The 12,703-nt window shown below is 40.9% G+C and overlaps 1 protein-coding gene across 1 annotated transcript; it reads right to left on the bottom strand.

The window, feature by feature from the left end:
* Positions 1-8,129: 8,129 nt before the first annotated feature.
* Positions 8,130-12,495, bottom strand: ABT1 (activator of basal transcription 1). Its single transcript, XM_082664391.1, has 3 exons — positions 12,214-12,495; positions 11,324-11,529; positions 8,130-11,167 (listed from the first exon to the last, which is right to left on the bottom strand). Exons 1-3 carry the CDS (start codon positions 12,452-12,454, stop codon positions 10,787-10,789), a joined length of 828 nt encoding a protein of 275 aa, XP_082520517.1. The 5' UTR covers positions 12,455-12,495; the 3' UTR covers positions 8,130-10,786.
* Positions 12,496-12,703: the final 208 nt, after the last annotated feature.

Genomic DNA, 12,703 nt, shown 5'->3' with positions numbered 1-12,703 from the left:
CAGCCCTCATTCTCCAACCCTATTCAGCCACCACCACCCCACCACCCCTGCATAGGATCATCTACTCCGACAAGAAAAATCTCTAGTAGAGGCCTCCTGACCACTTCAAAACAAATCTCTTTATCCTGCCTTTCTTCTCCCAAAGGAATAAACATCCTGACTCCTTTAACATGCCAAGCACATTCTCTTCAACAACCTCTGAAACCTTCCTCATTTATCTCCAGTTTTTTTCATTTATTTCCTTCATTGAGATTTTCCCTCATTTCTTCAAATATGTATAGATGCCCTTTCATTCCCTATTTTTTTTTAAACTTTAGGTTGCCCTTAATAGGCTAGTGTTTCTCTTAATTTCCCCCCTTCCAGAATTCACCAGCTTAAAATCTATACTGCCTCCGTTTCTAAGTGTTCATTTCCTATCATGCTATAATCTGGCTTTACACAATTTCCTACCTAGGTATTCTCTCAAAGATCATTAGCGACCTTTGAACCAAAGTGGATGATGTGCTCTCCAACACCGCACATCAGTTGCCTGCCTCTTTTTTGTGTCCTTAGCAATACAGTATAGTACTGATACTCACCCTGTCTTTCTGACATTTCTTTCTGTTGACGCCTATGTTGGCTGCTTTTTTCCTAATCTTATAAAGCATAGGGGCTGATTACCTGCTTTTTCTTAGAAAATGTATTCATCTGTATTGTATGTCTTTTACTCAGGTGTAAATAACCTCCAAATTCTCATTCCCATAAGAGCTAATTTTAATTTTCCAGCATCCTGAGTCATTTCTCTTAAAGGCTCAAACCATGTAAAATCCAGCTCATTTCCATTTCCAACCACTGACCCATGTCCCAATTTTTCCATTAAGATTGATAGCACCACCTTTGCTGAGCCAGGGTATCATCTTTGACTCTTTCTTTTCTCTCCACTGTCACCAGATCCTGTTATACTTTCTTCATGTCTCTCACCCTTATTGCTTCATTTGCATTCTTATTATAACCACTCTAGTCCAGAAACTTATTAGTTTTGATTTTTACAATAATCTCTATTATCTATCCTGTTTCTCTCCATCCTACTCAGTTCAGTAGGTTTACCTGCCTTTTACACTGTCTTATGCAACCTTAAATAGATTACTTTCCATTATGTATAGCATCAACTGTACGTTTTCTAACCTAGCTTTTAAGGAGCCTAAAATTTGATCCCTTTTTAGATATATTTTCTGAAATTAATCTAGAGCTGACATTTCACCCTCATCCGTTGTGCGGCAGGAGTGTGGTTTGATGAATCGAGGGCAACTTCAGGCATGAAATACCATTTCCTTTGGTTTGTGAGCCCAAGTTTAAGCTAATTTAGCACTTTGCATTATCCTAATTAGCATTATGGGTCTAAGGTGGCCACATAAACTATGTTGGCCCAATTAGACTAAAGGAAAAATCTTATATAAACTCCTCCCCACTCATTCCACAGGCATGGTTGATCCGGCTCTGGGGAAAGCAGAGCTGAGAGAATTGCCAAGAGATGGGTCAAGAACCATGGCTGAAGTGAGCTACTGCCTTCCAATTATATGAGAAAAAAGAAATCCTTTTTGATTACGTCTTATTGAGTTGGGTTTCTATTGCTTATAACTGAAAACATTTTCATATATTCCATAATGTCTTATCTAGTTAGGCAGTTTTCCTTGCTATCCACTGAACATACTTGTTTTTTGTTTACTGTGCTTTCTGTACTTGGACTGTGTTTCATATTGCTTTCTAGATACTCAAATCTAAATATCTGAATATAAATATCTGTACAAAATATGAATTTATATGGAACTCATACTTCCTTGGAGGGCTCTCTGGTATCTGTTCTCTGATGACCGGAAGTGACTATGGATGATATCCATGGATGAAGGACTCTACTGGGCTTGCACAATTTTATGGATTGTGAGTCAGACAATACTCAATATCTAAAACGAAGTTCAGGTCACATGGCCCTCCTTTATATCCCATTGTGCAGCATTGAGTCTCTACAAAGCCCAGTAAAGAGTGAGGAGCTTTTTCTCAGGTATTCTTTTCCTGTGAATTGACAGAGGCTCCATAGAGCATCTCTATTTAACACGGACCCTTGATGCACCATTGGATCTGGTATCATAAAGCCCAGTTACACAGCAACTTGCTCAGTACTCTAAATCAGCTACAAAGTAGCTTAGTGGATTTGGGGACTGAGATGAAATAAGGTAGGTAGAGTTTTGGTAAGGCTCCATCTATCCCTCATTTGGCACTTATAGGGAGGAGCTCTCCAACTATTCCTACTCATAGTGTTACTGGGGCTTCTGAGTGTTTACTGGACTTCTCCTCCCATGGGTCCTTCTCATGGAAATGATAGGACTCCACATTTCCCGGTCATCAGAAGAACTAACACATATCCCCAAACTGTCCAACTGTGATAAGTATCAGGCATTTGAATCTGAGCTTTGAAAGATTTCTAATTAGGGTCAGGCAGGAAATTTTAGTGGGAGCCATACAAAGAGAGAACTAAGAACGTAATGACTGTTGAGTGAAGGCCCAATATTTGAATCACTCCTGTCATAAGGAAAAAGAGGCCAGTAGTGACTGGTGATGTCTATTTTAAGACAATGTGTGGCCATTATTGAACATTTGAAATATTCCCCCAAAAATCATAAAAAAGTGGTACAGAAGGGAATACCCCTCATCAACTCAGCAATCATCTCAGACTCTGAGTTAGCAAATAATTCTCTTTTTCTTAACCATAGTAAAGTAAAGTATCACTGGCAGCAAGCCTATGCATTATATGAAAGCTGTTTAATGAAGAACAAGCATGTTTGAGGCTTATTAGTAGCTTAATCTAAAAGTGTCAACTGACAAAGAAAGTAGGGTGAACGAAAAAAGCTTATTGAACAAGTTTTTCCATGGGATAGAGAACAATGAAATCCAGGGACCAAGATGTCATTGTTAACTTTGGAAGAAGAGAACCTGCACAATAGAATCAACTGGGAAGATTGTTAACATAGCAATGCCTGGTTTCTTCCGAAGAGATTCTGATTCAGTGAGTCCAGAAAGGTCAGGTACTAGAAAACATTTTTGAATCATCTCCTCAGAAGATTCTAGTAAGTATCTAAGTTTGAGAACCACTCAGGCAGAGGCAGGAGAAATTGTGAAGATGTTAAAGCCAGACATTAGGTGACTATTTCAAGCAGTCTGTGTTATTAATGATGGAAGAAACAGATCATTCTCTACTACCTGGTATCAAAAACAAAGCTTATGCTGGGAACAGAAGCAATTACCTTGATGACCTTGGAAAAAATTGAAGATAACTTCACCAGTGGAATTAAAGGCAAGAGACTAAACCCCTGTGGACTAAGAAATTTAACTAGGGGAAAAAATCCTAGGAATTTAAGCCTTTTTATTTACTCAGTCAGTGCTATTGTTTCTTCTTGGGAAACACCAGAAGGTAAGATTGGAAAAAGAAGTATAAATTTCAAAATTTCTAGCACCTTCATGGTTTCAAGGAGGCAGAAATAGATGACAACCTATACTGTTTTAGATACTTTCAAAGCAGTAGATATATTTTCATCTTAACTTGGCCTACCTTAATTCATCCCATATTTTAAAGTTGAGAAATATTAGTCTTGTCTAGGTCTTGGCTTCTTTTTAAAGAATATTATGTGAATGTAAGGCATTATGATTTGACTGTTCTATAATGTACACAACTTTAAAACTCATTCAGAGAATCTCTTCATGGATCTATTTCATTAAATCTACACTTTTTTTCCCCTAAGAAGCACATATTCAACTCTGTGTAAAGCAAAGTTCTGTTTGATTAAAGTAGTACTTTTTAAAATGACATTATCTTTTAGTGGCCTATACTCTAGTTTAGAGAATAAGTCATTATAAAAAATAATAGGAAAAAAATAAAGATGGGAATTAATATATGTTTTATGGATTGAATTATGTCCCTCAAAATTTATATGTTGAAGTCCCAGTACCTCAAAATGTGACCTTATTTGGAGATTTGGTCCTTACAGAGGTAATCAAGTTAAAATAAGGTCAATAGGGTAAGTGTTAATCCAGATGACAAGTGTCCTTATAAAAAGAGGAAATTTGGAAACAGACACAAAACAGCAAGATTGCCATGTGAAGATGAAGGACACATCAGGGTTATTTTCTACTAGCCAGGGAATGCCAAAGGTTGCCAGCAACCACCAGAAGCTAGGTGAGAGGCATGGAACTGATTCTTCCTTGCAGCACTCAGAAGGAACCAGTCTTGCTGACACCTTGATTTGACACTTCTGGCTTTCAGAACTGTGAGACAGGAAGTTTTGATTGTTTAAGTCCTCCTGGTTTTTGGTACCTTGTTATGGCAGTCTAGCAAACTAATACAATATGATTAAATACCAAAAGTATGGTAACGGTAATAAGATGGTTGAAGCTTATATTTTCTGAGTTCGTATGTTTTGGATTAAGCTTTATGCCGAGTTTTATTATCTTTGCAACAACGCTGAGGGATGATATTGGTCTTACTATAGAATTTTTTTAAAAGAGGATTCTTGAGAATATCACTGTTGGCAGTAGAGCAGTGATTCAATCACAGACCCATCTGATCTCAAAATCCCAGTTCAGCACTCTGCTCCAAGAGCAGTAGAAGAGACCATATGACTGAAGTTAGTGAATGGGGAGCATATGATCTATTAAAATGAAATAGAGTTCATGAGGGTGATGTGGTTGTTCTAGAGCTGGAATGAAGGAATGAACTAAAAATGTTGGGGTGAGTTGGAGAACAAAGCTTCTTCTTCATGAGGGAACTAACCTGAGCCAAGACCTCATATTAGAAAATATTTGGGGATGAAAGGGTAGAATTCTCAGGGTTTGTGTTGAAAAACAATGAGGAGAAACCTCTTGAGATGGTGGGAGTAACCTCTTGTGCAGTATCCTGAACCCCAAAAGAAATAGTTGTCATTTGATTTTCTGACAGTTTGGAGCCTGTGGAGGTCTCTGACAAGGAGAGTGACACAACTCAATGGTACTAAAAAAAAAAGCAAGCAGAGAATATTGTATCCACGGGAGGGGAAGTAAAGGATTTACTTTATTGAAAGTTTAACAATGTTACTGGGAGAGGCAGAGGAAATTTTCAGAAGTAGCCCTGTGTTTCCAATAGGTACTAGCTTTTCTCTATATGGAATACCATGAGAGGGTCCTCTTCGAAAGCAGGAAGATGGACTACAGCAGTGGTTCTCAAACAGTAGCCAGCATTCAAATCACCTGGAGGCTTGTTAAAACATATTTCTGATTCAGTAGGTCAGAGGTGGTGCCTGGAAATGTGCATTTCCTGCAAGTTCCCAGGGGATGTTGATGCTACTTTGTTGGGGGATCACACTGTGAGAATCACGGCACGAAATGAGTACTTTCCATCTGTCCCGGGGCAGGCTTTTTACTGTGTTCTGCAGGAGGATGCTGTGTTATAACTAAGAGAAAATACAAGTTAGTCTGGCATCCACAGAGGAATTGACCTCTTCATACTTGGTATGCCCTGACCATCTCCAGATTTTTATCTGTCCTCTCCATGTGGTTTCTCCTCTGTCTCTTATCCCTTGCAAGTGTCATTTTTGCTCAAAATTTAAACTAATTCAGTCATCTTCCTCAACAGAGGTTTTTCTCTGTTCCTCCTCTCTCCAGTTTTCCGTTTATGTATATATGTATTTAATTTATACTTGGAAGGTCCTCCTCTTGGAACTAGGAATACAGGTAAGCTCAATCTCATTCTGTACTCTAATGAAGTAATTAGGTATAGCCATATAGTGTTTAATGATACATTGTTTGTAATGATCAATGACACGTGGGCCCTTAATTCAGGATTATATAGCAGAAAGCATTTTGCAAGCATTTGGATGTGGATTTTCTTTTGTGTGAAAGAAAGTAAAATACAAAAGATTGAACTAACACAATTTAAGATTTTAGGTGTATTACTATATAAAACCCTTTGTATTACTATTTGTATAACTAAAGACAGTCTAAGATGTTCTTGAAAATTACTGAACCACAAGTTTTTTGACCACTAGTGTTGCTGCAAGATATAGTTTTGCAGGTGTGACAATACAGAGAAGTTTTAATCAGCTGTTACTTTAAGCTCTCTAACAAATTTTAAAGATTAGTTTTAGATCAGAAATTCTTATCGTTGGAAGGGATGAAGAAACACTACATGTTCCCAGGAATAGTGACACACACACACACACACACACACATAAACACATAGACAAACACAGGTACATTCCCTGTATTAAATAATTCTTGGGAGAGTCTGTTAAACAATGCCTTTGTATGATATTGAAAAGCAATGCCAACTGCCTTTTTGCCTTATTTCAATGTTTCGATACTGTTACTTAACACGTATCAAGAATAGGAAATATGCTGACTGAGGTACAATATTCCTATGGAAAATTAAACTCTAGTAAGTTGATTACATCTTTGAACACGCTGAATGTTAGGTTGAAGTTTCTGTAGTTTTTTGAAGTACAGTAATGGCCACTAATATATATGTAAAGGATGAGCTGGAAACTTAAGGATCTTCAGAAATAAGGGTTAATTAGCTTGTATAGTAACTATCAACATATGAGGATTAGGATTGTGGATTTTGGGTATAAAAACAGATGCACTTGTATGAATGAGAGAGTTTTAATAACAAATTTGTATGACTGTGTGACTGAGTCTTTGGGAATAGAAAGGAGTGAAGAAACCAAAATTAGCATTTATGATTATTGAGATGTACAGTTAAAGAATTAAGGGACACTATGGTTATAAATATTTTCAGAAGACAGAATAAAGAAATGGCTATTGAAATATAGTTGATATACAATATTATTAGTTTCAGGTGTACTACATAGTGATTTGACATTTGCATACATTATGAAACGATCACCAAGATGTCTCTAACCATCTGTCCACATACAGAGTTATTACAATATTACTGTCCATATTCCTTATGCTGTATATTGTATCCCCGTGGCTTATTTATTTTGTAAATGGAGGTTTTTACCTCATTCCCCTTCACCTATTTCACCCAGTCCCCACGTCCTCCCATCTGGCAACCATCCATTTTTTTTCTCTGTATCTGTGAGTTTGTTTTCAATTTGTTTTGTTTTCTAGATTCTATATGTAAGTGAAAGCGTGCAATGTTTGTCTTTCACTGTTAATTTCACTTAGCATACTACCCTCAAGATCCATCCATGTTGTTGCAAATGGCAAGGTTTCGGGGGTTTTTTTAAGGCTAACACTCCATTGCATATGTATGCCACATCTTCTTTATCCAGTCATCTGTGGATGGACATTTCAGTTGCTTCCATATCTTTGATACTGTAAATAATGCTGCAGTGAACATCGGGGTCATATAACTTTTTGGATTAGATTCAAATCAATAGAATCAAATGTAATAGAATATGACTGATCATATCGCAGTTCTATTTTTAATTTTTTGAGGAACTTCCATACTGCTATCTATAGTGCCTGCACCAACTGACAATCCCAACAACAGTGCACGAAAGTTCCCTTTTCTCCACATCCTGGCCAACAACTGTTACTTGTTGTAAAAGACATAAATTTGTGACTTTCATGTCAAGTCTGACATGAGGAAAAGCGTATTATTATGGCTGTAACCAGCGGGTGAAATAAACAAATTATTAAAAACTGTATACCTGTGGGGAACAAGGTATGAGAATTTCCATTTTAAAATGTGCATTTTAATTACAGCCTTTTTAAAAATTAAAGTTAAAACAGATAATATGGGAGAATAGCAGACAACTCTAGAGATAGTTGAAATACCCTGATTAATAAAAACCAAGAATTTGAAATTTGTATCTTCATTGATTGTATTAAGATGAGAACTCCGTATTTTTGGTAACCCTTATAAAACACAAGTTTTATAAACTTGTCTATTTTTCTAATAACTTACTTAGAAAATAATTTTGCATAGGTATCTGAAAAGTAAAACTCATGGTTAGCTAATGCCATCATTAGTAAATAGGGATATTGATTATTTGATGTTTCCAAAATAGTTTTCTGAACATGGTAAAAGTTTTATTAAGTATTAACTGAGTGAATACTGATTGAATTAATTTAATCAAGACATATTAATTTGTGTATTTTTATTGAAATAATCTGCACAGTTGATTTCATTTGAATTTTATTCAGCATAAAATACTACAGTAAAATTGAAGTGTTATTAGGTTAAAAGTAACTATACCATCACGTTATTATCATGAAGGCTCTGGATCTAAAACCTAGTGTATTCCAGAAAAAGCAAAAGGCTAAATATGGATTTGATCAGTGTTCTTAATTAGTACTAGTGTCCAAGTAGACTAGATCAAAGCACATTATAGCCCTCATAGTCTCCTCCCACAAACCACACACACAGATGCTAATTTCACCACAAAATTTGGAGGAAGGGCAGTCTAGAATGGACATGAATCTCCAGAGCAGGGAGGACAAGAGTAGGAGAAAACAGAAAAGATACTGTTTGCAAACGATACCCACAGTGCAATGATGGGTCACTTGCCACAGCCCAACATTAAGGCAGGAGATGCAGACAGTCTCTGGATGATAGAATCGCATAGGCCTTCTACCAATGAAGGGATGAGAGCAAGGATAGGCCAATTCTGGCTGGGCTTGAAACTTCTAAGACATTGAGGGGCCCTCTTTAAGAAAAAAAGAATATACAATGGTGAATAAAAAACTGCTAGGTCCTTCTAATGGACTTAAGCTTCAGTTAAATCCTCCTCTGGGTAGGGAAATCTCAAGAACTGCCCTTTCAGACTGAAATACATCATAATTTTGATTTTTTTACTTCCTCATCCACAATTAAATCATCTCTTCATGATGTATAAATTACATGCAGTTATTTACCAATTATTCTGAACTGGAAGTTCATCATCTATGTAATTGTATAAGTAGTAGTCCTGTTTAGTCTCTAAGTTTGGTGTACAGATAAGATTACATAAATGCAAAAGTTAGTATCTCTTGGAAACAACAGAATATTAGTTATTTTACTTTACTATATAGGCAATGACATTCAAAATACTCTCTTCATCTGTTACAGAATTCACTACATACTGACATATGATAAATTTATGGATATAATCCTAATAATAGGTTATGTTTCTTGAGAAGTCAGATGCCCTGTCCAGATGCTGTGGTTTGCATTGATATCTTGTTTAATAATCACAACTTAAAAAGTTATTTCTACTATGTAAAGGAAATAAAATGAAGCACGTAGAAATAACTTGTCAGAGGACATGCACGTTGGTAGTGGTGGAGCTTGAGTGTGATTAATGCCACCTGACTGCAAAGTCTCTGCTCATCCTTTTCCAGTCCTGACCGTATCGTGTATGTTGGTTTACCAGGGTACCACACAGAGTGGACAGTGAATAAGTAACTGTCCCAGATATTTAACATTTATAACTTATTGTAGTTCTAGATAAAGAAAATATTCATCATGGAAGCTGTTTCAAATACAGGTTAACCCTTTCTCTTGTGGCCAATTTCTTGAGAAAAAGAGATTTTTCTCTTTTGGTATTTTGAGTCTAGTCACCCTGAGGCAGGAGACAGATGGGCCCCCAGGGCAAACGGTTTGAGTTCGTTCCTTCCTTGTGGACGGATACTCCAGCCGGGAGTAACAGGACAATTGAGAGAGGAGTCTGGGCTCTGCCCAGATAGACGATAAGAGTCCACATATTCCTCATTCTTGAAGTCAGGAGACCTCCCCGACTACACATGCAGATGGAGTCACCCGTGTCTTCCCATGGCCCCACTCTACCCCTTATACACATCTACCATGATGCCTGTAGTACTTCTGTGCATTTAGTTCTTAAACATTTATCTTTTTTTAAGTGGTCTGTAACAGCGGTCCCCAACCTTTTTGGCATCAGGGACCGGTTCCGTGAAAGACAATTTTCCCACGGACAGGGGCCAGGTGGGGTGCGGGAATGGTTCAGGCGGCAATGCGCGTGATGGGGAGAGCCAGATGAAGCTTTGCTCTCTTGCCCACCGCTTACCTCCTGCTGTGCTGCCAATACCGGTCCGAGGCCCAAGGGTCTGCTCTGTGTCCTCATACAGCGACTTAGTAAATGCTGCATTAGATAACTATTAATAACATGGCCTAAGAAATTGATTAGATACATAGAAAAGGGTCCAGGTTGAATTCGGGGGGAGTGGGAGGGTCTGAGACCAGGAGATGGAGTGAAGGTGAGTGAATGGGACACAGACAGAAGTTGGAACTTATCCAATGACCATCCCCACCCTCCATAAACTATAAAGGCATATAAAATATATATATATTTTTTCTTTTCTATAAATACATTTGGAAGGTGGCTCCCAAGCCACTCTAACCCATTAAGCCCTGTCCTTATTAATCTTTTCTAAATTAAAAGGATGTTGCTGATGCCCAGTAATGTGGTGGGTAAACAGCTGTCTGGACTAGCCATTATCAGTCTAGTTCAAAGTAAAGGCTCTTCCTGGGGCCAGAAAGCAGGATTTTTAGAGGGCCCCAGTGGGCAGGAGGCAGGTCGCCAAGAATCAAACAAGGCAAAACAGACATGTGCAGTAGTCATAATCATGCTAGTAAGAATTAAGTGCCTCAGCGAGGCATGTACAGGAATTGGAGGGGGAAGGAGAGGCCTTCAAAACTTTTATGTCTGAGCACTCACTCCTGGTTTGAGAAACACAATAAAATGTCTGCCTGGGTAGTCATTATCAGGTAGATAGGACGCTGGGCTGGGCTAGGAGGTGGAAGGGGCCTCCCTGCCCCTCAAGAGTTCCTAACCAGTGAGGAGTCCTCCATGCTCGCTGAGGGGGTGGGGGATCCAAAGATCTTGGCAAGAAGCCCTCTGTTGGAGCGGGCCTGGTCCTGAGCATTGGCCAGGCGAGCCCGTTCACGTCCTCCTGGCCGAGCTGCCTTCCGGGCCCTCAGCTCCTGTTCAGTAGGACGCTGGGCAAAGGCCCAGGAGACGTTCGGGCGGGTAGAGTCCCCATCAGCGGCAAGGAAACGCTGTCCGCGCTCCACGCTTCGAAGATAGAAGTCAGTCTCACGCTTGGCCTGGGCAACCTCAGCCCTCAGGCGCTGCCTGCGTACCTGGCGCTCAAAAGCAAGATGCTCGCTGAGGTGGGACCAGGTAAAACGGTGCAAGTACTGCGGAAGGGAAAACAAGAAAAGATCTGAGGAGGGCAGATCTGGGATGGAGAGGAGATGGGGGTGCCGGGGCCAACAAGAGGTGACAGGGGTGCGCCGGCTGGGGCTGGGAAGACGGAAGGCTGAGCGGTGCGGCAGACAAGCCGATCCCCTCACCCTGAGGTTCCACAGGTCATAACGGAAGGGGCTGCGCCTGCGGGAGCCCATAGGCGTGTTGTGAAGACTGGCCGCCACACGCTTGGCTACTCGCTTGTCGCGGAACTCCACCCAGCCCTCGGTGTAGTCCTTGCTGTACTTGGACCTCTTTTTTCCTCCCGCAGCGTGGGCTGCCGCTGCCTTCTTCTTGCGCCTCACGAACCCGTCTGCGAAGCAAAGACAGAGCAGTGGTCAAGGAGGCCAATACAGCACCCACTCAACAGCACCTCCCATTCGCCGAATTCTCCAAACCTTCCCTCAGGCCAGAGTCCCACCTCAACTTCTTTGCCCGGAAGCGGATAACTGCAAAGTCCACCCTTTTCCCCTTGTCTAACTCAATCCTTTCCTCAAATGTTAACTCCTTTATCAGGTCTGCCCTAAACGCTCTCTTTAAAACCCGCACAGGCCCCCAACCCCAATTCCAATTAGTGTCTGTCTGTATGCGAGCTGGGGACGGCCGATCATAAACCTTCTCTAGAACTGGGCCGCGATGACAAAGAGATACGTTCAGTTTTGTGGGAAAACCACTGAGATTTTAATTCAGGCTGTACCCATTTAACAAACTGGTAAATTCGGCTCAGGAAAGATGGGAGGGCGGAGCCGAAGTTAAAATCCAAAAATTAGCTATCCGAGAACTAAGGCTCAGCGAGGTATATACTGCGCTATCCACATCCCATCGCCGCCTCCTAAAAGACATGCGCGCTATCGATTTACCAAAGAAGCCGGACGCGGGTCCCCGGCTCCGTTAGCGCCTCGGACCAGGGCAAGCTGAGGCAACAGGACATATATTGCGTGCTCACTGCCAGCGAGCATCACCCTCCTACCCTCACCGCCAAGGCCTGAGCACTTACCTTCCGGCTGGAAAAAAACGCGCCCGACCTCGCCGTAGGCGCTGAGAAGGTTCCGTACGTGCAAAGGCCTAAAGCGGGGCGGTATGTGGCCCAGGTACACAATACCTGGCACTACCCGTTTCTTGCTGCCGCCAGCCGCCCCTTCGGATTCCTCCTGTTCCTCCTCTGCCTCTGATTTCTGATCACTCCCTTCCAGAGGTTCCAGCTCAGCGGCTCCCTTCTCGGATTTCTCTGCCTCCATGCTTGCGGGTAGGTAAAGCAGGGCAGCCGTAAAGCGCCGCGCCTCTGACGCACACCTTGTGCGACTGCCTGTGTCGAGGGGGCGGGGTCGGTCCGAGTGACGACAAAGGAAAGGACAAGATTGGGCGGTGTCCGCGAGTCTAGGCCTAGAGGAGAGAGCGGAAGTGGGTCCCGGGTCTGCCGGGAGATTCAAAGCGTTAGAGAACTTGAGCTGATGAGGCAGAACCGGAGAGGTAGAGCTCCAAGTATA

Source organism: Grampus griseus (genome assembly GCF_964374135.1).
Source record: "Grampus griseus genome assembly, chromosome: 10".
NCBI classification, from domain to species: Eukaryota; Metazoa; Chordata; class Mammalia; order Artiodactyla; family Delphinidae; genus Grampus; species Grampus griseus.
Note: the sequence above shows the minus strand (reverse complement) of the source record. Positions and strands in the feature narration are given on the sequence as shown.